Genomic DNA, 27,263 nt, shown 5'->3' with positions numbered 1-27,263 from the left:
AGACATTTGTTCTAATTATTTTAGGTTGATTTTTGAAAGTGTTTAATGGGAAAGTCTGGAAACATGCAACATACTAAATTAAAGCTCACACACTCCATGATGTGTCGAGCCTCTGTGGCTGCCTATTACTGTTATTATTATTACAATTACATGCATAAAGCATGAATTTCAAAGGAATAGGTTTGAATATCTCCACTTCAAATCCTAACTTTTGTCCCAAATAATTCACCCTTCTCCATTTCTCTTTCACATGCACCCCAGAGAAAGATGAATTGTACCTGTCAGCAGGCCCTCCAGGCCTAACACATGTTATTACAACAGGACGAGATTTATTTCTGTCATCGTGTGCTCCACCTAGAAAGGGAAAAGTGAGAGAAAGCTCACCTTCAGTTTATGTGTTTAATGAAAGCTCATTTCTAAGAGGCAAGTCTAAGTCTTGCAGCATGCACACTACAGATGGGCTAAAAAGATCAAAAAATTGCCAAGCCATTAATACGAACCTCCACTGAATTTTACCTTAAATAAAATCGACCTACTGTATGGTATAGATGATTCTTTACAAAATATTTCTACAGAGTGATTCTTAATAAATGTATATTCTTTTCTTAGAATCTGTACTCTGCAAATCTGATCTCAGTGTGAAAACTTAGTGTTCTGCGATTTTTGCTGCACAAAGGAAAAAACATTCATACTTCATGTATACTCAGAATAATGAGTGGCCACTAAGGAATTTATATATTAAATTAAAAAAACAGTTTTCCTTGAAGACATTAATAATTCATCATTGGGGTATATTATTTAACAGCTGCATGTTTCCTTCTAAGTCAGTGATAATACTTTTGTTGTACAATTCAGACTATCAGCATGATTCATCTGATTCCATATCTAATTTATACCATCTTTCTTAAGAACTACAATCTTCCTGCTGATTTCAGTGGTAGCAGAATCTGGTCTTATGTGAAACAAAGTTTGCCACGTCCTTGGCATAGTTCATTATTGTTCTTCCATAAACAAAAATTAGAGCAGTTCATAAAAGCAGCACATTAATGTATGGGAAAAGTAATGCACAAATTACAGAGATTATCACAACTTCTAAGCCATAAATCTTGAAATTATTTCTTAGTGTCATAAAAACTTACTGCTTTTTTTTCTGATTTAGAAAATACAGACAGTTCAAATTTAATGATAACTCACCTCTTATTACAAATCCAAAAGTGTTCCCCTCTTTATGTAAAGTAACTTCTACAGTTCTGAAGACGAGACCTGATCCTTGTACAGCTGAAAGAAAAAAAATAGAAGAAAAAAATTCCAAAACGTAATTATTATTATTTTTTAAATTCTACACACAGATTTGCACCTCTTCCAGTTTAAGGTACCTAGTATGTTGCTGGTCATACAACTCGAAAGACTCCACTACAGAACAGTCAGATTAAAGACCTGTAATTAAATACAACTCGTCCTCTTTTTGAGAGAATTTTAAGCCAAATATTTTGCAGGTTGCCAATAGTTTGGAAAAAGAGCCACAGATGCATATAACAGATGAGGAATTTGAGCCTTACTCAAAAGGCATAATTTAAATATTGTTTAAATTGTGGCATAATTTTGCTTTTCTTATAGTTACAGAGGAGAGCTAGAAAAGATGGAAATACACAGTGAGACACAAAAATGACGAGTGAAATTCTTCAAGCTGCCTACGGAGTTAGTTGTTCAGCCATAAAAACATTTATTTGTATTCCTTAAAGTCAATGACAGTCAAGATTTTTAGGGTGTATCTCTAATCTCAGATTGCTAGATGAAGATGAAAAATTATTTTGTATCATAAGGATTTATTTTTTTTTTCCCGTTTTGAAAATGTTACAAGCTTTCTCACCATTGGTAAGTGAGTAAAAGAACCTCTGACTTCTAGTTGGGTTGATATTTTCTCTGTAATCGCTAGAGGAGTGGTGCGCAGCTGGGTTAGGAGGTGAGAAGCCTAATGCACAGACCAACACATTTGGGTGTGATAATCCACTTTACAGAATTTGAAGCCACCGCTGTTAAGAGATCAACGGCCAGCTTACTATTAGCTGTTACAGGAAAACTTTGGCAGGGTGTAAGAACACCCTCTTCCAAAGTGAACAGGACACTGGGCAAAATCCCACGCACATACACTTCCCAGCTTCCAGTAAGATACTGCAAATGGTTCAACACACAAAGATTAAAAAAAAGCGCACCCCTATATTAATGAAAACTTACATCCTTTGCTGCTCCTGGCTGCAATAATCAGTTTCGCTGGTCCCCATCAGCACACCCTGAGGGGACACGGGACATGGCAGGCTACAGTCGGGGACACCCGGGCACAGCCATGTCACCCATGAGTCACCACACGGAGAAGCGGTGCCTCCCCAGCGCTGCCTGCCTCTCCTTCTGAGGACTCCCCTGGCCTGGGACTCTCTTCTGCCCAAGTGTCTATTTCCATGAAGTGTGCTGTAATGTCCTTGGTTTTACTGGAGTCTTTCAATCCCGAGATAAAAAAAAGTTACTGCAGGGAACCAGAACAATGCAATAAAATCACATAAACCTAATTTCCTCAGGAAAACAGGCAAAAGATGGCCCTCCGAAGCACTGCTTTGTATTGCAGTAATTCCTGCTACAGCATGAAGATCAGGACCGTGTTACTGAAGCCCATGTGATTTGTTCCTTTTTTCAGCTAGAAATGTTTTACTGCCCAAAAAGGACCGAATCACAGGGACGAAAAGACAACTCTTGCCTTCATCCCTATCATCTGCAAGTGGCCCAGTGTGTAGCTTGAGCTGAGTCTGTGCTTCCTAATCCGCTTGGTGTGGATTGTAACCTTCACCACGGACAAGCGAAGCCTGTAGTTCCGCAGTGAGGAACGGCACGCAGCGTCCTTCCACTCGAGCCACAACCATTCAGGCGGCTGTCCTCCCACCCCATCCACAGCCTGAGAGGGGAAAGAAGTCCTTAACCTTTAGCAACAACAAAAGCCAGATGTGAGGCAGGCACGGGTCACGTTCCAGTTTGAAACGCTGAGGTGGCTCGTGCTGAAAACAGCGGCTGGATGCTCCTGCTGTGAACACTGCCAGACAGGGAAGGAAACGCTAGGAAGAGCGGGTGGGATTACTAGTGCTCAGCCAGATTTAATCCATCATTATTAAAGTCCTGACATTTCCCCACCCGGAAAACATGACAGTCCTCTCTCTGAGGGGGCAAGCATGAGACCAACAGTAGAATTTCATTATGTATGTGGCAGGGAAAGAGGTGCCAGGGCTTCACCGTGTGACTGGAAAACTGCTGCGAATAAGGAAGGCACTGTGTCTACCTTGTTCATCAGAAGTTAATGGGAACAATTAGACCGCTAATTATCTCCAACTTTCTTAGCTATGCTTGTATGAAGGGGTCAGAAATTCCAAGCACTTACAGAAAAAGTTACGATTGCTTCTGTAATTTAGCATGTGAAAATCCAGTTTCAGTGGACAAGAGTGGCATATATGCCAAAAGGGGGTGAAACGGAAGGAAGCCCACTTAAGGGCAAAACAACACTCATAAAACAACTACATCTCCAGCAAAATAATTCTGAACTCAGCTGACTTCATTAACTCAAATACTGTGTTTTTGAACACAAAGTTCCCTTAAAGCAAACGAACCCTAATCAACAAAGAACATCACAAACATATTATGGTGGTTGTCAGGAGGTCATAAAAGCAGCCAAATAGGTAATTAGACTAACTCTCCAGCTGCTAGAAAGCAATGGGGAGTTCATCCTCTTCTGAGCACCAAAGAGAGTGATGCATTTTTTGGCTTCTATTGCAAGGAAAGTCTTTGTTTAAGGAGACAAGGGCTCCCTAGATGGCTCCTTCTTTCTTGTACTTGGATTAAGGAAGGGTTTTTTCTCAGAAAAGGATTTTCCAGAGATTCTTCTGGCCAAACACCAGCAAACCACATCATCTCCCCTTCAGAAAGCAGCATGAAGGAGCACACGCTCTTTCAGAGGTGTGACTGGTGCAGCCCCCTTGGTGCCAGACAGCCACTTGTCACCCACTCCGTCACTTTAGGTCCCGGGTTTCCAACTCATCATTTCTCTAGCTTTCACTTCACACTGATAGCCTCAATTCCCACTGATTCTCTCCTACAGACACACAGCCACAGACATAAGCACAAAAAAGAAAGAGCAAAGGAGAAGCGAGGAAAACATCCAGAAGCGCTCTGTGAACTTCCATTTTGAAGACAATCCTGCTCAGCAAACAGTTCTTGTTTCAGTCACACAATTCTTGCAGGTTTATGTATCCCCCATAGCCTACCCCACCGTGTCTTCTCCTCTAGAAATGAGATGTTGCCTGCAAGTGATGTCAGAAAAGACTGGAAAAGTCCCAAAGTACGTTTTTATCTGGGAGAGGGGGAGGGTGCTGCGAGTGGAGAGAAGGAAGCAAAATGCAGAAGCACAACTCGCAAATACTCATTGGTCTCACCTCAGAAGATCGTGCTATAACAAGAAGGATTCTCTTGTCCTGGTATCTATTTAATCTAATTCCAAACAAACAAAAAAATAATGGAGGTTGACAGCTCTGCCACTGGCTGGATTTGTGCTCCTAAAACACCTGAACATCTCTGAAAGCATCCCCTCTACTGCCATTTTTTTCATACTGCCTGCATGCTCTGTGATAAGTCAGAGGAAAAAAAATATATGAAAACAACCACTACCAAAAATGAAGATCACCTGCCACGTCCATCCCACTGCTGACAACACGTCACAGATTTCAGTTTGTTCTGCTGTTACTTACAGACTGGAGGCAGCTCATACTCGACTTCTAAAACAACCCTCTCGCCAACGTTCTTGAGCAGGCTGATGATCTCATCGTGGCGAAATTTGGTCAGGTTGATTCCATTCACAGATTTGATGTAGTCACCTACATCCAGCTGGTCACTCCTAGGAAAAAGTACATATTCCTTTTGTTAAAGACAGATCTGCTGGCCGAAACTAACTAAATCCTCTAAATTACTGTATAGTGATGGTGAGAAATATTTTTTTAGATTAAAACAAGTTGATCTTTCAAACCAAAAGTGGCATTTTATCATCTTAGTCTAGTCTAGCTTGTTAAACATTAAAAGAGGAACATTGTTGCATTATTAATTTCTGATGTACAAAACCAGCTGTACAATAATGGGGTTGGATGATTTGACCAGTTTGGGCACAGGATCTGGGGAAATGTCTTCTTCATATCTGTATCTTTCTCTCTCTCTTTGGGAAGCATCCAAAACTATTTTTTTGGGACAATAGTCGCCTTCACAGCTAACATCACAGCTACAGGAGATACGCCACAGCCCAAAAGCCTATGTTCTGCTCAGTTACTCGGAATGATTTAGCTTAACCTTTATCTTTTGACCTGTTTCACTCATAAATAACAGCTTTTTGGTTTCCGCTGTATTAGTAAGCAAGATAGCTATGACTTCAGACTGCTTTTTAATCTTAAAACCAGCTGATGAACAGTTTTTTTAATTAAATTATGGTAGTACTATGGTTAGGTTTTCTATTTTACTTTTTCCCCTCAGCATTCAATGCTTCTTCTCTCAAGTCTTTGTTCAAGGACACAAAAAAGAATAAAATTTATATAATTTACATGAAACTTAATTAGTCTTACGATGACTTTCAAATATCTTATTGGTATTTCTAGTTCTTGTCAAAGTAGCCTTGAGGGAAGAGGGGGACCAGCTGCTGCCGCTTCTCTCTGAGCTTCTCCGGTCTGATGGGCGGCCATTATAGATGCATCTAGTCACATATTTGTTAGTGACCTTTCTGACGCGTTACGTGTTTCTGAAGCAATCACATCTTATAATGCATTTTGTGGCTTGAGATGGGGTTACCTAGCAGCAATTCCTCCTTGACGAAGGTTAGATACTCTTGGTTTCCCATCCTTGTCGATTCCACCCGATACTGTAAGCCCTAGGGTGGTGCCTTCTTTTTTCATTAATTCAACAATTGTTGAGCCCTTGAATTCCTCTGTTGAAAGAAAATTATTTGCATTATTAAAATTTAACTGATAACACAGATGCTGCCTTTCTAAAATGTCACCTACTTTCCAAGAAAATCATTGTGTATGTTAACAAGAAATAATGTGTACATCTGGAGATTCTTTATGTTACAATTCACAAGTTCTATCTGCAAGGCTCTGCATATAGATAAATCTGAGACGTGTTCTGTAAAAGGTTATTAAAAACTACACCAATGTGCTAGTATACTATACAGAGCCAATAAATACAAAGTCTGGCAACACTTACAACTAAAGGTAGTTGTTTCACATTTTTAAAAAGCTATCTTTTCTTATTTCATGCTTTCTCCCTCTGAACCCTATGTTTTATAAAGTATTTCAACTGATTAACTAAATAGAAGGGTAAAACACACAATGATATAACGGTACTAGAAACTTTTAGATCCAGACTCACTTTGAGGCCACTAGTCAGTATTAGTCAAAACAACTGAAAGTAACAAGAATCCAGATGGAGATTGAATGTATCAGCTCTTGACAGTTTTATTCTGTATTCTTACACAAACAGATCTCTGCTGTAACTCTCTGAAATCTCTGCAGAACAGATATAAATAAGTGAAGGGCTTTCATAGTCATAGTTCCATATAAAATTTCCCTCACATGCTGTCTGGGACACCCTCTCCTGCCCATTTAACATTCTTGGAAAATGCCAAACTAATCCCACAGACCTCAACAAATGCAGGTCACCTGCAACAGAAAGCCTCGAGCTCTTGTAAAGCAATGTCCTTATCGCACATGGCTGGACAACACAATCTACATATGCACAGTTCCAGCAGGGCTGCAACTGTTTGGGAAGCCACAAGGCAATCATAACTCATGTCCGGTGTTTCCAGTCAGAGAAGACCTATTAAAACCACCAGCTACCCAGGTATTCTGGAAAAATGCATGAAATCCTAGAGATCCACCTAGAAAATGATGAAATCCTGGATGGATCATCCATCTCTCATCCTTTTTCAGTGTCAATACACAGCTTTTAGGTGAATTGGTGAGATACAAACACCATATATGCAGTGTAAATGAACAGTATGTCTGCACTACGCTAGCCATCTGTTGTGGCAGCATGAGATTTGAAGATGAAAAGCCACTCAAAAAACAAGCAAGTTCCTTGTATACATTCATATGTTCACCAGTAAGCACTATACAAACAGCAACCAGGGTCTAACAATGCCTTCCCATATGACTCAGAAGATGACCTACTACTTCTTGACCTCAAGATGAAGAACAGCTGTCCTGAATGAGAATTGCCAAATCTGAGCAAAACAGAGAAAAAGGTGGTGGGCAAAGGAAAGCATTCAGAAGAGCCTCCAGCCCTGGTGGGATATCCTGTAAACCTTGGTAGTACTTCTAACAGGGTTAAGTGCTGAATCTTTTGCTGATGTAGCATCATCATGTGCAATGTTCCATCTCCTTTCTAGGCTGCTGACAGGGTCTTCTTCCCACTCTAGGTGATGATGACTTCATTTATTCACATTTTTACCGTTATACAGCAGGATTAAGTGCTTGGGCAAGAATTCTCCTGTGCTTATAAAGCTTCTACTAAGACAAAAGTCTGCAGTGTATTCAGTCAGCAGCATGGGCTGTCTGAATGAATATTTAAAAAGTGTAAGTTGTATTTGTAAAAAAATAACATTACAAGAGACTGTGGAATTAAAAACATGCCTCTATCCAGTCAGAAGCAGACAGTAGCATAGCTACCTTGTGCCTTCTCGAATTTGGCTGACACCAAACCATCACTTGGCATCATCTGGAAGCTATTAGTCTTCCAAAACGTTGGTTCACATCTGGCCTTTTTGACAATTCAGAAAGAACAGATGTGATTACCTGCATCTGAACACATAGACATGTTGCATAGCTGTAGGAGACACTACGGACCAAAACGCTGCTTTCAGTTTTATAAAAACCTGTAAGTATTCATAATGATTACAAGAGTTAGTCATGGTACTTACTGCAAACCAAATTACTGTACATTTGCACCCATGATGCATCCTGAGGTGCTTGGTTGGTGTGTCACACTTGTTTATTTAGGGTTTACTCGATCGTGAAATCTGGAGTCAAAAGGAAAATTCCCCTCTCTCCCCCACCTCCCAACCAAATCCTTCCTTTGTACTTCTCAGTCATACAATCTGGTTCTCAGGACCATCTAAGATTTTATTTTAAACAAACACTTTGCTAGAACGTGTAGCCAGGACATCAACAATGCATTGCACGTGACTAATCTTTTGCCATAGCATAATGCTGGTACCTGTTTTGATCCTTCATATAGGTTCTGAGTTTGCAGTCCAATGCTGGGGAATGCTGTGCTGCCTGAAGTGACACTTAGAACAGATGATCCATGCAGTGTTTTAAGCTAGGTAATGATTATACAGTTCCCTGCAACTACTGGCATGGAAATCAATGACCAGGCTTGCTTCTTCTCACCATCTACTCTGACAAGTTTCTGTATACCTCTGCCAACAGAACATGGACCTCTAAACATTCGTCCTTGGTAGGCAGGAGGGAAATCTACACCAACATTGTAAAGGAGTGGTAATGTGAAATGCTCGTTGCTAACTGACAGATAAGGTCATCTAAGAGCACGCAACAGCTTCATTAGGTTTGAACCTCTGAAAGACTTTGTGGCTCTTGTTGTACATAATCATAGCAGGTAGAAATTAAGCCACCTAAGCTGGTTTGGCTTCTAAGAGACTGTTATCCCTGGAAGTGCTCTGAACCAGGCCCATTTGATACCCCAGCCTCTCCATTTTTTATCTTTGCTTTCTTAAATAGCACATGATTACTGTTCTTATAATGCTACATATTACATGCTTACTCAGCTGCACTGCTTTGACATTATTCTTACAGACTAATCCCACCAGAGCATTACCAAAATGCCCAATATCAGAACAACCCTGGGACTTCATTTCCAGTCCAACAAGCAACCCCACCTGTACACGCTATTTCCCTACTAATGCAAGGTCAGTCTCTATTCTCTAATTAACACAATGCTACGTTACTGTTTGCAGGTTAAAAATCAAACTACTTCATGTATCACCTCACTCACAATTCATTACTTATGCCAACAAGCAAAAGCCTAATTAGTTAGAAGTCTCTGGGGCCTGTTCTCTCCTACATGTACTCCCACATTGCTAATAACATTAGTACAGCCAGCATCAGAAGGCAAAAAAATTATTTCTGGATTTCTTGTAATTCATGTGTAAAACAGGAACTGAATTTAAAAGTCTTTTGCTTAGTGGTAAACTGAATACAGAACATGAGCTTAAGAAATGTTTTCTTACTCCATAACAGTTTATGAAGTATCAAATATCCCTTCTGTGAAAATTTCATTTTAAAATCCAAGAAAATGACTAAAATCTACACGATCAGGTCAAGTGCCTGTATCCTCCACTTAGTGAACGAGTTCATTCAGTGCAGCCAGGACAGGGAATAAACAGAACTTAACCTGAAAGTGAAAAAATACTTGCTGTTCCTGATTGTCTCCTACCCTAAGACATACATAATCAATAACTAAGTAATCGGTAAGTCTGCTGAAAATACAGTCAGTGTTGTCCTTGTATGGATTTTCCCTGTATGTCAGCAGAAAATCAGCAGACGAAACATTTTGCTTTACATTCCAGTAGGCATTTCACAGCTTAATCACACAAAGATAAAGTCAATTCTTAAGAAGCAGGCAGCAGTTTGTTATAGTGGGGATATCACATCTACTCAATGTTTCAAGTCCTGTGGGTAGGTGTATTTCTTTTGAGTGCGACAAGAAGAACACCAAGAGATGATCAATGCTCCATTCCTTGCTGCCCTTTTCCTGACTGGCTGTCACCACTCCTAAAACATCTAAATTTTTATTAAAAACAAGCAAACAAAACCACACCAGTGAAGAGAATCTGAAAACACAAAGCTGACCCTAACCTACTCTGTGCCATCTCCTCCAGCCTATGGACGGACAATTCTCAAACCAGTCCTAGTTCAGAACCCAGCAAGCCACAGCAGAAGACAAACCGGTCTGAGGCACACCAGAGCACATCTACAAGGCACAACACACTGCAGTTACCAACAGGACTGTAAATTTAATGCAACGGCAATGCAGGTTGCCTTGGGTCAGCGGCTGGGCTAACGTAACTCTGATAACTTGGATAAATGTTGTAAAGGTGAAAAGTTGTACCATTTTCAGTGAAAGCAAGGGAGAGGGGTAAGGCTCAGGCGCTTGCAGAAAAACTGCCTAAAATAGACTCAGTTCATACCAATAGCTATTTTGATGGTGTGCAGGGCATTAGACAACCCTTCTTTTCTTTTTTCCCAGCTATCAGAGCATCTGCAAGATGACTTTGCCACTGCAGAAATATTATCTAAAAATCAAATACCTTCCACCAGTGCTTATAAACTGGAAATAGTCTGACTGTTGCCTGGCCTAGGCGTGACATAGAAAAGTAAACAACGATATTTTATAATCAACCACAGGCCGTGATACGCAGGACATGACCACATATCTCACTGAAAACACCAGGCCTGCAGGACACAGCAGCACAGGTCACATCTGGGTTGGCTGGTTTCCCATCTAAGAAGAGCTTAGTTCTCATGCTACTTGATTTTGGGTAGGTTTTTCATACTCTAAGGCATAGAAGTGGATACCTTGGCAGCCAACTCTCTCCAAATCAAAGCGGAGGCATTCAACAAAGGCAGTCTTCTATTTAGCGTCAAACATAAGCATTACATTTGAAAATCTGTTTACAACTAAAAGATTAGAAATTAACATAAAGGTCCCAAACCTGAAATCAAATAACCATCAACTGAAAGCCAGTAACAATCAAAAAATGACTCTTCATTCTTAATGTCAAGAACCTCATCAATTTCTTAGCAGGAGAGTATTGGAAGAAACACCTAATATATGCCACGGTTATCAACACACACCATAGTAACTTCAGTAATTACATTTCAGGAGTGAAATGTTTAGCAGGACTGTATGATTAAGACCCTTTCTACAAAAAACAACTGTTCTTTGTGAGGGTGATAGAGAAAAACCCACAATCAGTTGTTGGAAATGCATTTCATTTTTTCACAGTGACCGGAGTTAAACCATTATTACCTTTGTAAAGCACAACATTTCCATCCCACAGCCTACACTGCAGTTACGGCAAACTGTCCCTGTGCTCCTTGGGCAGCAGCACAGCCATGCCAGTACATGTTCAAGAGCCAATACTCTGCTTGAGATTGAATCCACCTCTTCAACAGGACTACTAAAAAGCATTTGGCAGAAAATGCAAAGATGGCACGGCATGCTATGGAATGGTGTAAAACCAGTTTTCACGCAGAAGCAGCTTCATACAGCAGCGATAAGAATGATCTCCGCGCAGCCAGCTCACAATGGATGGTGTCACATGAGGGTGCAAAAAAGGCTGTTTTGAACTTAAGAGAGGGAAAAGTGGTCCACGGAAGCAGCTGGATAAAAGCAGAGAGGTTTCTCTAGGCCAACTGCGGCAGCTATGCAGACTAGGGTGGGAGCTGGATGGCCAAGCACTAGAAACTCCTGCAAGCAAGACAAATGCCGGTGAGGGAACAGGCTTTTCGGTCCTCTGAATAGTCCTGCTCACAGAAATTCCATAATGAAGTATAAGCTTCAAACACATTTTTCAGTTTGCTTTTGTTTACATGATTGGGTTGCACAATAATGACAGAAAACAAATAAAGAATGTATGTTGATACACAGAATAATCTTAACTTCCCAGTATTAGAAGTCTAAAATTATTTATCATGCTGCATTGACAAATACTGCACACACAAAGAGATTAACTTGAATTATCTCAATACAGGTGACGGCTTCTGAATCTTCTAATAGCAGGGGCTACTAGGAAATTTTGTCAGTGATCACTTCTGAATTCTTCTCTCTGTAGTTTATTTTTCACCCTACATCAAGGACCGAAAGTATCAGGCCACACAGTCAGAACAACAAGCCCTTCTCTCTCTGCATTTTCTTGAGACAGCTGGTGACAAGGCTTATGAAGGAATAAAATTAATGCAAAAAGTAAGAAGATATGTGAAAGTAGTTTTTTTTTTAAATTCCACCTAGCTTTGGACTCTGTGGGATAGCCCAATGGCGGGGAAGGGCAAAATCACAGCCACTGAGAAAATGTTTAAAACTGCCATGTCATTTGGAGGGGTTCTTCTTTTAAAGGCATCTTTGTTTCATTTTTTGCTCATATGAGTCCTGTTTTCTGAATTTCTGTAGATGCTCATAAAGGTGGAATGTAATGCAGTGCAGAACATCTGCTCAGAAGGAAACTGAAAACATACAAGACTACATTTTTATAATCCCCTATTACAGGTAAAGAATGAAATTACAAGCTTGAATTCTCATAAATTTATTGAAAAACAATCAACATATTTTAATTAAAATGGATTTAGAAAGCAAGATATGTTTCAAGTTTGAGTGTCAAAACTAACAGAATTACTGTTCATAATCCCTGAGCAAATCCTGGCAGATAAATTCAATTAGAGGAAAAATTGTTAATAAAATTATAAAACCTTAAAACATCTGGCTTTAGTAAACATGAATATTTTTATAAGAAGATGTAGATTTAGTGGAATCATAACAACAAAACTTTTTTTTTTTCCGCATTATTACCTACAAAAATGTATTTTATCCCTGATGTACCACCTTGCAACACGTTCAGAATACTTGATGTGGTATTCTGATTTATAAAACTTCTTCCCGTAATTCTGATGGATTCACTTCCAACTTCCTGTCCATTTTCCTTTACTGTGAAATTAGCACCAGGAGAACTCTTGCTAATTAGTAGTTATGTGTACTGAGGTGACACTATTCACAAAAGCACGGCCTGACTGTTCCAGTTCCTCTGCTTTCTACAGTTACCAAAATGGATCAGGCAGGACTGATTACAGGATTGATTGCATTTGTGCATTTCAAGGCAGGAAGGAACCACTGAGAACAATTCTCTCCCTGATCTCCTGAGTGACACAAGCAGAGAAACACGATATAACAATATCTGCAGCTACAGCTTAGCCTTTAGAAAGATATCCAACGTGGCTTTGAAAGCATCATGTGATGGAAAATCTGCTACATGCACTGGTAATTTATACCTGAATCGGGAGCAGACAAGTCTTCAATCCCAAGATATCATTATACCACCACCATGGCATTCAGGATATCCCTGCAGATACAGAACTGAAACCTCTGATCAAATCACCTCTTAATCTTCTTTCCATTTTAGATTAAGAACTGCCTGAATTGCTTAGGTTTCTGCCATTTAAGACATGTTTTGCAGCTCCTTTTAATGTTTCAGCATTCTGTGGCTACCAGGTAAGTTTTAGCAATAGTGCCATTAGATCCAATTTCTCCATTTGAGCTGTCATTTACTAAACATACTTTGAGTTGCCTGGCATGGTCTACAGTTGCTACGCAATTTAACATTTTAGTTAATACAAAACTTTGGTTTTCTTTTGTATGGTGTGGAACCGAGATCACTAGTATCGTGGCAAAACTGAAGCAGTAAAGAATATAGTAACAGTGTCACTCCTTTGTAGATGAATTCCTATGCAGGCATTCAAACAATGGATGTTGAATCTGCAAATTTATATCATGATGACTGAAATTTGGAGGAATGGACCAGTAGAACTCTTCCTAGTACTTGGATTAAGGAGCAGATATTCTAAGGTTTTACGGCTCATATACCTCTTTGTTTGTAGAACACACAAAAGTTGAATGATATGCACACCCTATCTTTCTACTTGGTAGTACTGAGGGAGGTTCGGCATGACAAAAGGGTTTAACAAAGTCTCTGTGTGAAAGATTGGACAATCCTTGGAAAAATGAGAGACGTATGAAAAAAATGAATGAAAATGAAAGAAAAAAATGGAAAATGAGAGTGAATACTTCCTACAGGTTTTACCTTTTGTCCTTTGTGCTTGGTGATCACCGATACCTTTATGGTTTGCTTACTCTCTACCTTTGCGGAAAACCGCAACCCAGAAATGCCCACTTCTGGAAGATGGTAGCTAAAATGGGCTGAAAGAATGCCTAGCTATGAACGTTTTAACAAGTAATCTGATAAAGGCTCATTCATTTTCTATACTTCAGTCTGATACAAAGCTAAAGTTACAAGGATGGCTTAGGGGGAATTTAATAGGCAACAACACCTGACAAATAAGATGCGCTGCATTTTTCTTTATTAGGTGTTTATAGTAGGAAAAAAATGCCTGTGACTAAAGGACCATTAACTTACTCTACATTCAGGATGAAGAAAAAAATACAGTTAAAGCCAAAGGAAAGGCAGGGTTAAAGAACTACAAAATAAGCTACTGACATATTAAAAATCGCCAAATGACAGGAACAGTGATGAGTTTAGCTGTCAATAAGCAGCTAGTTAAAATCCACACGGATTTACTACTCCTATAAAAGAAGTTTGCCAACAGAAAAAAAAAAAAAAGGAAAAAAAGAAGTAAAAAAAGAGTAAGTCAGGCATTCTCAGCTGCTAACCTGCACGCTGTAACTCTCTAATCAATCTCTGTACTTATTCCCTAAGGTTTAATGTATGCATCATGAACCGATGGCAAAGAGGAATGAAGACAGATGCATTCATTTGCATGAACCAAGCTTGCTGAACAAATCACCAGTGAAACAGTAAAATGCACAGCTGCAAGAATGTACCTATGTGATTTCTTTTGTCACCTAAATTCCCAGCATACGCCACAGAATTAGCACAGAAACTGAAATGGCATCATATTAGCACCTAGTAATATTGCACGTATTGGCCTGCGAGACAACGGGAACATTTTACATCTTCAGGTCAGTTCAAGCACCTGTATGCAGGTGTCAGCAAAAATCTGAATGTGCCATCAATGTCAGAGGCTTACGTTATCCTGGAGCAGTCTCATTATAGTATGCCGCAGGAAAACAACTTTCCTCTGTCAAACTCCAAAATGTGATGCGTGTTTCACAGGAAAGTTTTTTGGCTTTTCTTTCAACACGTCCTCTTACCCTCCAGAAACTTCAGGTGAAAAGGAACAAAGATGATTACACCTACCTGCCTCTCCAAAAATACTAAGATGTGCTAGCTATATATTCTGGTTCACATCTGCTCCAAACATGCATCTTGGTCATTGTGTCTATTGCAACAGCTTTCTCTCCTTTCAGTGACCAAGGGGTTAAGACAGACATGTAAGTGTCTCTATGAATTGCAGAAACAGCTAAAGTCTTGCAAAAGACTGAAACAGATGAAGATTCAGCTAAATAGGTGTTTATAGTTTATTAGGTGTCTATTGAACCTGGAGGCTTCAATGACATCTTTCCTTTCAAGCTAAATGCAAAGTACAGAACCTCAACAAGGATGCAGACTGGGGAAACTGCTAACACAACTTAAAGCACTCCTGTTGAAAATACTTCCTTATTTCGAAAAGAGCTGTCCCTTAATGAAGGCTGTTCTTACAGAGAAGGAAACTGCCTGCTTGTGAGCACTTCTTCAAGTTGCTGACTCCATGCAAACAACTCACAAGACGTGACTGTCCCTGCTTCTCGCCTCCTCTGCTGTGAAAGGATATACCGCCAGGTTTTTTTTTAGGAAATATTTAAATTTGAAATAATTTTCAGTTTACAAAATCACCTAAGGAACCTACCAGGCCTCTCTCAATACAGAGGTCTCAGCACAGAGACATTCTGTTATCATTTACAGTAAAATCTGCTACCAGAGCTAGAGGGAAAACCACAGGAAAAATGTCTTTTTACATTTGATATGGTTCCAGTTTGGTATAAAACTTCTGAAAGTTACACAAACAATTGCATTCTGCAACTTTTTTCTTCTCCAGATATACTAAAGTGGTGTTTTTGAAATGAAATAAACTTCTGCTCCCTGTGACCTGTATCTTTTTGCTTCACTGCTCCTTAGGCTGGGCTGCTCCCAGCTGTACGCCGTGCCTGGACAGGCTGGGGACCCCACGCCAGAGTCGTTCATGTGCAGTTCAGTTTTCCTTTGTCATTTGATTTATGAACTACCTCAGGTTTAATAAATCAATGCTTTTCAGCCGAGGTCTGCATCACTGGGAAATTTCCATCTAGATCAGGCACTGAATATCTGCAATTGCCATTCATTTCACCTGAAAAGACCAGTGCTCAAATCTTCTTTTTCTTTGTATTACTATACTTTTAAATTGCTTTGAAAAAATGTGATAGGCTTACTCATGTTACTAAAGCAATCACAACGGCATAAATCATACATTGCTTGCCTGTTCCAAGTATGGTATCAACTGCATCCATCTGAACTAGTTGGATTCCTTAACTCCCATTTTCAGCCGCTTTAAGGCAAAAAAGCACCATGATTTAGACTTTAGAAACCTAAAAATCTAATCCCCTCCCTTTGTTTTTCTATGTCAGATGAACACTTTGACAGTAACAACAAACCATTTCATCAACTTCCTTTTAACTCCTTAGTTCCTGGCGAATAAAATGACCAGAGATCTAATTATAGACTCAAATTTTGCAGCTATAACTTCTGAAATCTTTAAGGATGTCACTCCAGTCCTTAACTTGTATCAGACACTCAGCTTTAACAGCTTGTTTTTTTCCTAACTTACAGTCTATCCTATAGCTTGGGCATTCATATAAAGGAAACCATATGCCCAACACGCAGACTTTTGTATTTATAGCATCACTTACCTTAGCACTGTTAATGGGAGCGTGTTGTACCAGTTTGAATGCCCCTTATGGAGCTAAGGTTTACACCAACTAAGAATGTCTGTCATGATAGGCTCTGTTTTTACTTGTACGTATGCAACTGTAGGCATCATCTGTAGGCACAGCCTGGGATTTCCCAAGGAGAACAGGAGATGCTGCTGACGGTATCTAATACTGCACAGAGCTATTCATCTAAACTGGAGAATTTGGAAGAAAAACTAACAGTAAATGTTTCTAGACAGGATCTGTCTTAATTCCCAAAATTTAGCTTATTCTGAAGGTCACCTCCTCCCAAGATTGACTGGAAATAGATGGGAAAGGTGATTTCTGCCTGAACAAACCTTTCAAATACACACATTTGCCCTAATTTTTTCTCAGCACTGGTAAAGCATGTTCATCTATTGTACGCATTTTTATTCTAAGCTCGTTCTGCATAAATGTCTTGCAGGTCCCGCCCCAAAAACCCTTTTCTGCTAAGGGCAGATTTACCTTAACCAAATGTCCCCAACATAACTACATAAGCATGGATAGAATGTCAAACCCTCCCAGCAGAGATGAAGTCATAATGGGGAAAAAAGGAACCAAAAAAATTTAGACCAATTTGTCAAGCAAAAGAGAGACAGCACTTCCACACTGACGTCATTTTGCCTACCCTGAAGCTCTGCTCATTTAGAAATACTGCAAAATTTATACTTCCAACCAATCCGGCTTCACCACCAGTATTTTCTAGGAAATACCTAGTTTATATGTCTTACAGAATGCCTGTAGTAAGAGCCTCTGCTCGTGATGTTTTTCCCCAGTGAAGACCCAGGACTTATGATGGAGATAGAGATATCAGCCTAATGCTAACTGCTACCACCTGATAAGAATATTTGGTATGGTTTTGAGTTTATAATGTTTAATTTATAATCATACATGCATTAGAAAAATACAGGATGATGCCCTGATATCTTCTGATCCCCATGTATTGACTACTGGTCAATGATATTTTTATAGGGTAATGGATATATTAAAATGTGCATTAGATCAGCAGATAAAATGTTCTAGACTCCACTCCAACTTTGTACATAGAGAAAACTGGGACTATAAAATGTATCCACAAGTTGTCCAAAATACTCTGAGACTCCCAACACCCTTAACTTAGACCATGAAAAGTACATCTTACCACACCTTATAATCATGTCCAGCTATCATCCTCGTTGGCTAGCACTTAAGCTAGTCTGACTGAATTAAACAGCTTGTCTATTATTTTCTGTGGCGTGGGATTAAGTAAGTTGAGCTCCATGATTTTTATTATGCTCCCATCCACTACATGCTCTCTATTGCACCATTACCTTTTGTTAGTGGCTAAGGAATAAAGCTCTTGGATTTTAATGGTCTCATTAGACTTAGGTACCATCCTTACAATAAAACTGAAGAAATTCCTTACTAGGCATCTGGTTTTGTAGCGACAAGTTTGTAATGACTTTCAAACACACTCGCTATATTTTCATTTCCAGAATTAATAACATATCTTTTAGCCAGAACTCAATATGAAAACTTTTTGGCTGAGCACATGTTTTTACCCCCATGTGAATATGTTCCATGCAAGTTATTCAGAAAGTATTATTAATTGTAACTGTACTGCAGCATTAGTTATTCTTGATAGATTTGGTCTATTTTGCTGCAAGATTTCCCTATACAACTTCTATCAATTTATATTTCGAACTTTGGTTTACAGAAGCAATACTTTGGGGATCAATATTCACACTGTGTTGCCAGGTATGATCACTCATAATTTGTCAGTGGTATCTAAAATTCAGCTGCGGCATGTGTCCCTCGTTATTCTATGACATTTGGTTTTTACTACTACAGAGGTCAATGCTCATTTTCTCTATCGTTTATCTGACATGTATTTGGGGTCACAATGTCATCTAATACGGCAAGAAGGTCTTGGCAGGATCTTGTCTCAGAGTTAACTATTAAGCTAGGTTTGTTTTGTCTCACCGATAAAATCAGTTAGCATTGAAGACTGGCATTTGTTCCTGCTTGCATTGATATTCACAGCATCCTTCCACCAATGTTTTGCGAGAATAAGAAGATTGAAATCTCTTGATTTTGGCCTTGCTGCTAGTTTACTCTATTAAAATTATCCTTGTTTTGCTTTCTGTACTCTTTTCAGTTTGTTAATAAGTGAGACTTTACTAAAAAGCCTTCCTTATGCGCTTATTCACACAACATAGTGGACGCCCAAGACCATGCAGATACAAAGTGTGAATGATATCTGCCATTTGGACAAGGGCACCAAATAAAAAAAATAAGCATCTTCATTCTACTAGCCTGCATATCACCTAAAAAGTTAATAAAGTCTCCCACTCTTATTAATCTAAGAGCTATGAACGGATGTACGCACCTATATATAAAAAACCCAGGTGCCCAGTAAATTAATTATGAAATTAATCTTGACAGAAAAAGATATGGGAACGCTGAGAGGTGATCAAAACTCTCACTCCCCACAATAATTAACGCAAACAATGAATATATAAACACGACAGTTCTACACAGCAAGACTTCCTACACCTTTGTATTTAGTGAAGGAGTGACCGTCACTTGGATGCTTTCTCTAATTCTTGTGGCACGATTCATCAAGATTGTTCCTAACCAAAAAGAAAGAAGGAGAGTCAGGAAAGAGCATTCAGAATAGTTAAAGAAACATGCCTGGGAGTAAAAGACCCCAGAAGCACAATTTGTTTACTTTAAAAAAGGGAGGACTAAATGGTGATTTCATAATAAAGTACCTATGAAGGAAGAAGTGAATTTTGATGAAAAACAACTCTTTATCACAAATGAGATGAAGCTGAAACCACACATACTCAAGCCAGAAATAAAGGCAGTGAGGCTAATTTACCACAAAAGGCTGCAATGGATTCTTTATCACTGGTAACCTTAAATAGATTGAATGTCCCTCTGAAATACAATTTAAACACAAGTAGAAATATAAGCAAATTCAGGAAAGTTGTATGTTTAGTTTAGATGGTCACCAAGGTCTCTTCTGGCCCATGAACTCCAGGTAAATTTACAATAAATACAGTAAAACCTGAAAGGATGAGCTCTTTGATCTTACCACAAACAAAAAACTGGCTTGTAATGACGTGATAATTAACCTGTGGTCTTACAGTTCCTACACAAAACAGACACATTCAACTCTCTATTTTACACTATGAGGCACGAATTTCTCTCTCCGCCCCACATACCAGGGATGTGATGAGGAAGGCACAAAAGCACTGAAGTCTCTTTCCCTCTTTTGATTCTAAGAAGCATGAAAGTGCTATTAACAAACAAGCAAAGAAACAACCCTTTCTCCATCCACATGGAACACTTTAAACCACTTCATATTGGCAAAATGGACATATAATTTTGTAACAAAAACTCCACATTAATTTTGATGTAAAAGTCAAGGTTTATAGTGAGAGCTAGTAGCTTTGACCCACTGATACAGTCGAAAAGAAGAGGCAAACTACATCCCTGATCCAGGATAGCATATTCTGGTGTGATGGTACTGTTATCTTGGCAGATGAAATATTATTTCCTTCCTATTTTCATGCCCTGAATTTATAACCACTGCAGGAACTGAATGGGAGATTAAATAAAAAAGAACAGATGGAAAGCATGTATTAACTCCTTTAAAGAGGTATTGGAAAATACAACAGTAACATAATTAAAAAAATGAAGTTAATTATCTATAAATGTAAGATAAAAAGAATCTATCAACTGCAAAAAGACCCAAGCAGGCAACTGATAAAAAATTATCCTCAACTTCTCAGATTAGCAAATTACTCAGACCCTAAAGGAACATGCTTGAATTTCTTTTACTAGTCACATGCTTCTGCCTACAGCACTGTGGGAGATTGGACTTTTGAAAGACAGCAATGCCCTGCTGGGTCAGCCTAACATTCCATCTAGTCCTGCTCTATCTTGGAAAGCAAGAAAAGGCGGTCCTGGTTTGGCAGAGAATGAGACCCTGCCAACTTTGTCCAGTCCAGTCCTGCCACGGTTCCCCAACATCGAGTGCTGTCACATTAGAGGGTACAATGCCCCTCAGTCTTCGTAGTACTTACATATAACTTTCTTGCCAATTGATTCGTTCAATTCCTTCTGAATCCACTGACTCAGTCTGCAGCATGGGTTTACTGCTTACTCTTCCTCTTTCATGATACTAGATCCGGGAGGATTGTCTCAACTGAACAATGAAGAAATTCGTTTTTCTGTTGAATCCACATTTTTACTCCAATACTGGATTGATAACAGTATAAATAAGAACGTCTAAATAGATTTCCACCCAAGAGAAAAAGATACTGCCTGAAAATTTTTTAATATATTTCTTCACTTCTGAACAGGCTGGGGAACCTGTGCATCCTCATGGAACTTCTTCTCATGTAATTTCCATTTTTTCTGAAGGCACTCCTTTTCCTCCCCCATGAAAACCCAGCCGTGCTGTCCTGTGGAAATGCAGCGGTTTTCACGAGGTCAATATCAAGCTTAAGCTTCTCAGTCACCTAAAACAACAAAGAACCTCTGGCAACCTGGTCTAGTGGAAGATGTCCCTGCTCATGGCAGGTCCCTTTAAGGTCCCTTCCAACCCCTACCATTCTATGATTCTATAACTGCTATACTGCACATGGGACAGCCAATTTCACAAAGGAAGAGTTTTACAACTTCTTGTGCACAACCGAGATTCTTGGGATTGATGAATCTTGTGTTCAGCCAGGAACAGACTGTGATCAGCTACACAACCACAGGGTTACAGATCTCCCTGTGCACATCAGCCCTTGCCATGACATTTAATGAACATATGGCTTTCCTCCCTCTTTCCTGTGGGGGGATGGCAAGGCTCGACCGAATTGCTTGTTGTAGAAAATCCATTTTAAGCTTAGCACACGGTGTCCTTGACAGAACAAGGAATTTAACAAATCAACTCTGCGGTTAGCAAGAATGTGAAAAACAGGTTGCAGCTGGAGAAGAATGAGGGAGTATGGGCGGAGTTGACATTTAGCTGGCTAGCCAATAATGAGCTCTAACTTTGCAATATGTAGTAGCTAATTAATCACTCTATAAATTGTGTAACCAAACTGTAATAAACGAAGCTTGCTTATCACTCACATTGAGTCGGCTGCATTCTTCCGCCGCTTCTCCAGGTTTGCGACCCTCGGGGCAGGACTTAGCCGATCGCCCCGACATTTGGCGCCCGAACAGCGACCTGGAGCAGCGGCAAGGAGCGGGGCACTGGGAGCAGCGACCAGGGGGCAGAAGCGACCGAACACTGCGCTGTGGTGTGTCGACTTAGGAGCCTGACTACGTGATTTTGCGTACGCTCGCCACCGCAAGGGCTACAGGTTAAGGGCTGCAAGGATATCGCTTCGGCAGGTATATGTTTTTAATTGTTGTTAAAGGATAAAGGCTTATTGTTAAAGGTATGGATAAGGAAGTAGCCCTAGAGTTATTACAGCGCTTTTTAGAAAAGCGGGGAGTAGAGCTTGGTTGTATTAAACAGCTAGCGGGACTAGTGGCAACCGGTAAGCTCAAGGGGTTTTTTAAGACTCCAGATTCGTTATTTGAGGAGAAGGAGTGGAGGGATTTTGGAGACGTGTTATGGGATATGGTGATTGATGATGACAAGATAGGTAAAAAGTTAATGAAGCCGTGGCGGGAGGTTATCAATTGCATTAAGAGGTATAAAGTTGAGAAAAACCTTGCGGCCGTTGTTACTCAGAAGTTGGAAAAGGTAGAGCCGTCAGCCCCCCCGCCGGAGGCGGGATGTTCCTTGTTTTCTAGTGGAACCACGGCACCCCCTGGAGACAATGCCTTATTATTTAGTACAAGTAAGGTCCCGGAGCCTCCGTGCTGGGAAAAAGTGAAGGTGACGATGGAAGGGTCTAGTAACAATCAAGAGGCTGAGGAAGAAAAGGAGTTAGGGATAGGGCGGAAGGTGGAGCAGCAAGGGATGGAGCAAGGAAAGGGGGAGCAAGGGAATAAAGAAACGGGAAAGGATAGTGGGACCTGTAGGAGACCGATGGGTATTAATTGGAGGAAGGTGGCAGACGAAGCGTCTGAGGCAGGGGAATTTCTCCCCTTGGCCTTTCCGGTAGCGTTTGAAGAAGATGCGCATGGGGATTATCATGGTAATCATGCTCCGTTAGGCTGGAAATTGTTGTCACAGTTACGGAACACGGTGAATGAATCAGGTTTGCACGGCGAGCCATCTAAGCAGATGTTGAATTATATATGGGGGGGTGCTGTACTTTGTCCTGAGGATATTAAGGTTATTATGCGAATGATTATGACTCAGTCGCAGTTATTGTTGTGGCAGGCCCATTGGCAGCGATGTTGTGAAGCATCCGCTCAAACGCCCCGGGAGCAGGGCGATCCGCTGCGAGGCGTAACAGTAGAACAACTGATGGGGGCAGGTCCTTTTGTCACAATCAGGGCACAACTGCAGATGGGGCCGCAGCGATGCTTGGAGGCTATGCGTACGGCTAGAGCTGCTCTTGAACACGTTAAAACCGCACAGCCCTCGCCGTCCTATATGGGCATTAAGCAAGGAAGGGAGGAAACTTTTGCTCGCTTTATTGATCGCCTCACTAGTGCCATAGAACAGTCAGATGTACCGGAATGGATGAGGGCAGCTTTGCTGAGGCAGTGTGTTATTCAGAATTCGAATACTCAAACTAGAAACATCATAAGTTCTTTACCCGCTGATGCCACAGTAGAGCTAATGTTGGATAGAATGAGTAGGGTACCGGTAGGACCACAAGCTATGTTGGTCGAGGCTATGAAACAGTTAGGAAGTGATATCCTTCAAGCCCAACAACAGGCCTTCACAGCCCAACAGCAAATCCAACAGCAAGTGTTCGCCGCTCTGCAACCCCTTCGAGTTAATGCTGCGGAGGCACGACCGAAGCCGCCACGAAACTTTAAGTGTTACCGATGTGGGCGAGAAGGACGTATGAGACGTAATTGTCAAGCCACCAGGGTGTGGTGTGAGAACTGCCGTACGAACAATCACAATACTGAGATATGTCTCAAGTCGGGAAACGGACGGATGAGCGCGTCGAGCCGTCGCGCCCCGACACAAGTAGCAGCTCCAGCAGTGCAACAAGAAGCTCCCAGCTTACCAACGCCCACCACGACGTCAGCGACAAGTTGCAACCAGCAACAGCCGGCAGCCTCAGGATGGATCTGGCAACGGCAGTAACTGTCACCCTATTGGATCAAAGACCCCAACGAGTACCAAGCAATGTAAAGGGACCAGTGATTATTAATAAACAAGCATGTGAAACGTTATTACTCGGCCGCTCGTCAACAAGCCTAAAAGGTTTGACGGTCATCCCAAGACTCATTGACGCCGATTTTACCGGGACTATTAGCATCATTGTCCAGACATCGTTTCCGCCAATACATATTCCAACAGGCAGCAAAATTGCCCAATTGATACCGCTGCCGCACCTGACTGCGGGTATTTCCCCGAGAATCACCACCCCCCGGGAGGACCGAGGATTTGGCTCAACGGGAGCAGGAGTATTTCTGACCATGTCTATGAACCATCGACCGACTACGATGGCTACGCTAGAGGCCCGGGGTCAACAGATCCACCTCTCGCTGCTGTTGGATACAGGTGCTGACTTAACTATTATAGAAGAAGGGGTCTGGCCTAAAACATGGCCTACGAAACCAATGGAGCGAGGAGCTGAAGGAGTGGGAGGATACACTCCGGTACAACGGAGCATGGACCGTATTTTGATAACGATAGACAACAGGCATGCGACAGTACCAGTCACCATCATGCCTCTCCCGAACGGAGTGAATGGCCTAATTGGAAGAGACGTTCTTGATCAGCTGGGAGTAGTGTTAACCACCGAGAAGGTTTTTCAGTAACGGTCACTGCAACCTGGGCTTTCCCGATCCCATTGCAGTGGATAACGAACGAACCAGTGTGGGTCGAGCAGTGGCCGTTAAAGCAGGAAAGCCTCGCCGCCGCTCATCAAATAGTGCAAGAACAACTAGACCAAAAACATCTGCGTTTATCGACAAGCCCTTGGAACACCCCAATTTTTGTGATCAAGAAAAAATCTGGAAAATTTAGGCTAGTACATGACTTAAGGGCAGTTAACACTCAAATGCAATCGATGGGAGCGCTGCAGCCAGGACTACCTAACCCCGCTATGTTACCAGAGCATTGGAGACTGTTGATAGTGGACTTAAAAGATTGCTTTTTTACTATTGCATTACACGAGCAAGATATGCAACGCTTCGCGTTTACTTTGCCCTCTGTTAACAAAGAGGCGCCAGCACAGCGTTTTGAATGGACAGTATTACCACAAGGAATGAAAAATAGTCCCACGCTGTGCCAGTTGTATGTGGACAATGCACTACAACCCTTAAGGAAATTATGGCCACACACGTTAATTTATCATTATATGGATGATATCCTGCTCGCGCAGGAGTCGGAGTTCAGCGCCGAACAAGTTCAGCTATTACATACGACACTGAGAGAGAATGGCTTAATAATAGCTGTTGAAAAAATTCAAACGAAAGCGCCATGGCTATATCTAGGCTGGAAGATTGCTGACTCTCAGATTCAACCACAAAAACTACAACTCAACACGTCAATCAACACGCTACATGATGCCCAGAGGCTGATGGGAGACATCCAATGGATCCGTCCTGTCGTCGGAATATCCAACGCACAGTTGGACAGCCTTCGACCGTTACTACGTGGGACAGACCCAACTACACCGGTGCAACTTACGTCGGAACAGCAGCGTATCCTCTCTCAAATTGCTGACCAGATTGCCTCACGTTTTGTCCACCGCCGTGACCCCGACCTCCCTATTGACTTTTGTGTATTTTTAACAAATTCTCATCTATTAGGAGCCCTATCGCAATTTAAAAAGAAAAAGGGGGAAGTGTGGGGGGATGGCAAGGCTCGACCGAATTGCTTGTTGTAGAAAATCCATTTTAAGCTTAGCACACGGTGTCCTTGACAGAACAAGGAATTTAACAAATCAACTCTGCGGTTAGCAAGAATGTGAAAAACAGGTTGCAGCTGGAGAAGAATGAGGGAGTATGGGCGGAGTTGACATTTAGCTGGCTAGCCAATAATGAGCTCTAACTTTGCAATATGTAGTAGCTAATTAATCACTCTATAAATTGTGTAACCAAACTGTAATAAACGAAGCTTGCTTATCACTCACATTGAGTCGGCTGCATTCTTCCGCCGTCTCTCCAGGACAGCAACCCTCGGGGTAGAACTTCGCCCCGACACTTTCCAAACTCACCCAGCCTTTCCAACTTCTCTTTTAGAGAGGTATGTCTCCATAGCTCTCTTTCAAGCCTAGTCTTGAACATCTTTGTTTGGCTTTTCCTAGTTTCTCTCTCCTCACATGGCCTCTACAGCCTGCTCCCTCTTGTAATTGAAGCCTTTATAGAACAAATTTTTCAACACCCATCACCAACGCTTTGACTAAAATGAATGAAACCAACCATCACAAGGATGTTTTCCCTTTGTGGGGTTCAGAGAGCACGCCTAAATTGTCCAGCAAAACATCCAGGAGATGGAACTCCAAACCCCAGGAGACGCACTGATGCTTCCCAGCCTATTTTCAGGTCCCAGGCGCTACTGAGAAACCCTGGGGTGTCCCAGCGACGGTAAGGCAGGTACTAAGGACTTGTGCTTCAAACTAACAAATGGCCAATGGAGTACATGCACATGTACACACTGCAAGCATATTTGCTGAATACAGAACAATTTGCTCAAAATCACCATCTCTGCCCCAAAAGGTGTGTGCAAGGGCTAAATAGCTGAGATAGCATTTTTAAACTCCAATTGTCACTCCAATCTTCAAAAAGGGCAAGAAGGAGGGCCCAGGGAACTACAGGCTGGTCAGCCTCACCTCCATCCCGGGAAAGGTGATGGAGCAGCTTATCCTGGAGGCCATCATCAAGCAAGTGGAGGAAAAGAAGGTTATCAGGAGTAGTCAGCGTGGATTCACCAAGGGGAAATCAAGCTTGACCAATCTGATAGCTTTCTACGATAACATGACTGGCTGGGTAGATGAAGGGAGAGCCGTGGATGTTGTCTACCTAGACTTCAGCAAGGCTTTCGACACAGTGTCCCATAATATCCTCCCAGGGAAAATCAGGAAGTATGGGCTGGTTGAGTGGTCGGTGAAGTGGATTGAGAACTGGCTGAATGGCAGAACTCAGAGGGTTGTCATCAGCGGCGCTGAGTCTAGTTGGAGGCCGGTAACTAGTGGTATCCCCCAGGGGTCAGTACTGGGCCCAGCCTTGTTTAACTTCTTCATCAATGACCTGGATGAAGAGTTAGAATGTAACCTCAGCAAGTTTGCTGATGACACCAAACTGAAAGGTGTGGTAGATACACCAGAAGGCTGTGCTGCCATTCAGCGTGACCTGGACAGGCTGGAAAGCTGGGCAGAGAGGAAGCTGATGATGTGCAACAAAGGCAAATGCAGGATCCTGCACCTGGGCAGGAACAAGCCCATGCA

At 41.3% G+C, this 27,263-nt stretch overlaps 1 protein-coding gene across 9 annotated transcripts in view; it reads right to left on the bottom strand.

The window, feature by feature from the left end:
* The window catches only part of GRIP1 (glutamate receptor interacting protein 1), a 353,630-nt gene that overhangs the window by 78,824 nt on the left and 247,543 nt on the right, over nucleotides 1–27,263 (bottom strand). For all 9 annotated transcript variants that reach the window (XM_075427891.1, XM_075427895.1, XM_075427897.1 and 6 more), the window contains exons 3-6: nucleotides 5,863–5,998; nucleotides 4,782–4,927; nucleotides 1,195–1,278; nucleotides 279–354 (exon numbers count right to left, since the gene is read on the bottom strand). In XM_075427891.1, the coding sequence (XP_075284006.1) occupies nucleotides 279–354; nucleotides 1,195–1,278; nucleotides 4,782–4,927; nucleotides 5,863–5,998 (442 nt within the window). The remainder of the gene's footprint in view (nucleotides 1–278; nucleotides 355–1,194; nucleotides 1,279–4,781; nucleotides 4,928–5,862; nucleotides 5,999–27,263) is intronic.

The sequence above is a fragment of the Opisthocomus hoazin genome, chromosome 8 (genome assembly GCF_030867145.1).
Source record: "Opisthocomus hoazin isolate bOpiHoa1 chromosome 8, bOpiHoa1.hap1, whole genome shotgun sequence".
Classification (NCBI taxonomy): domain Eukaryota; kingdom Metazoa; phylum Chordata; class Aves; order Opisthocomiformes; family Opisthocomidae; genus Opisthocomus; species Opisthocomus hoazin.
This window is presented reverse-complemented; position numbering and strand designations above follow the sequence as displayed.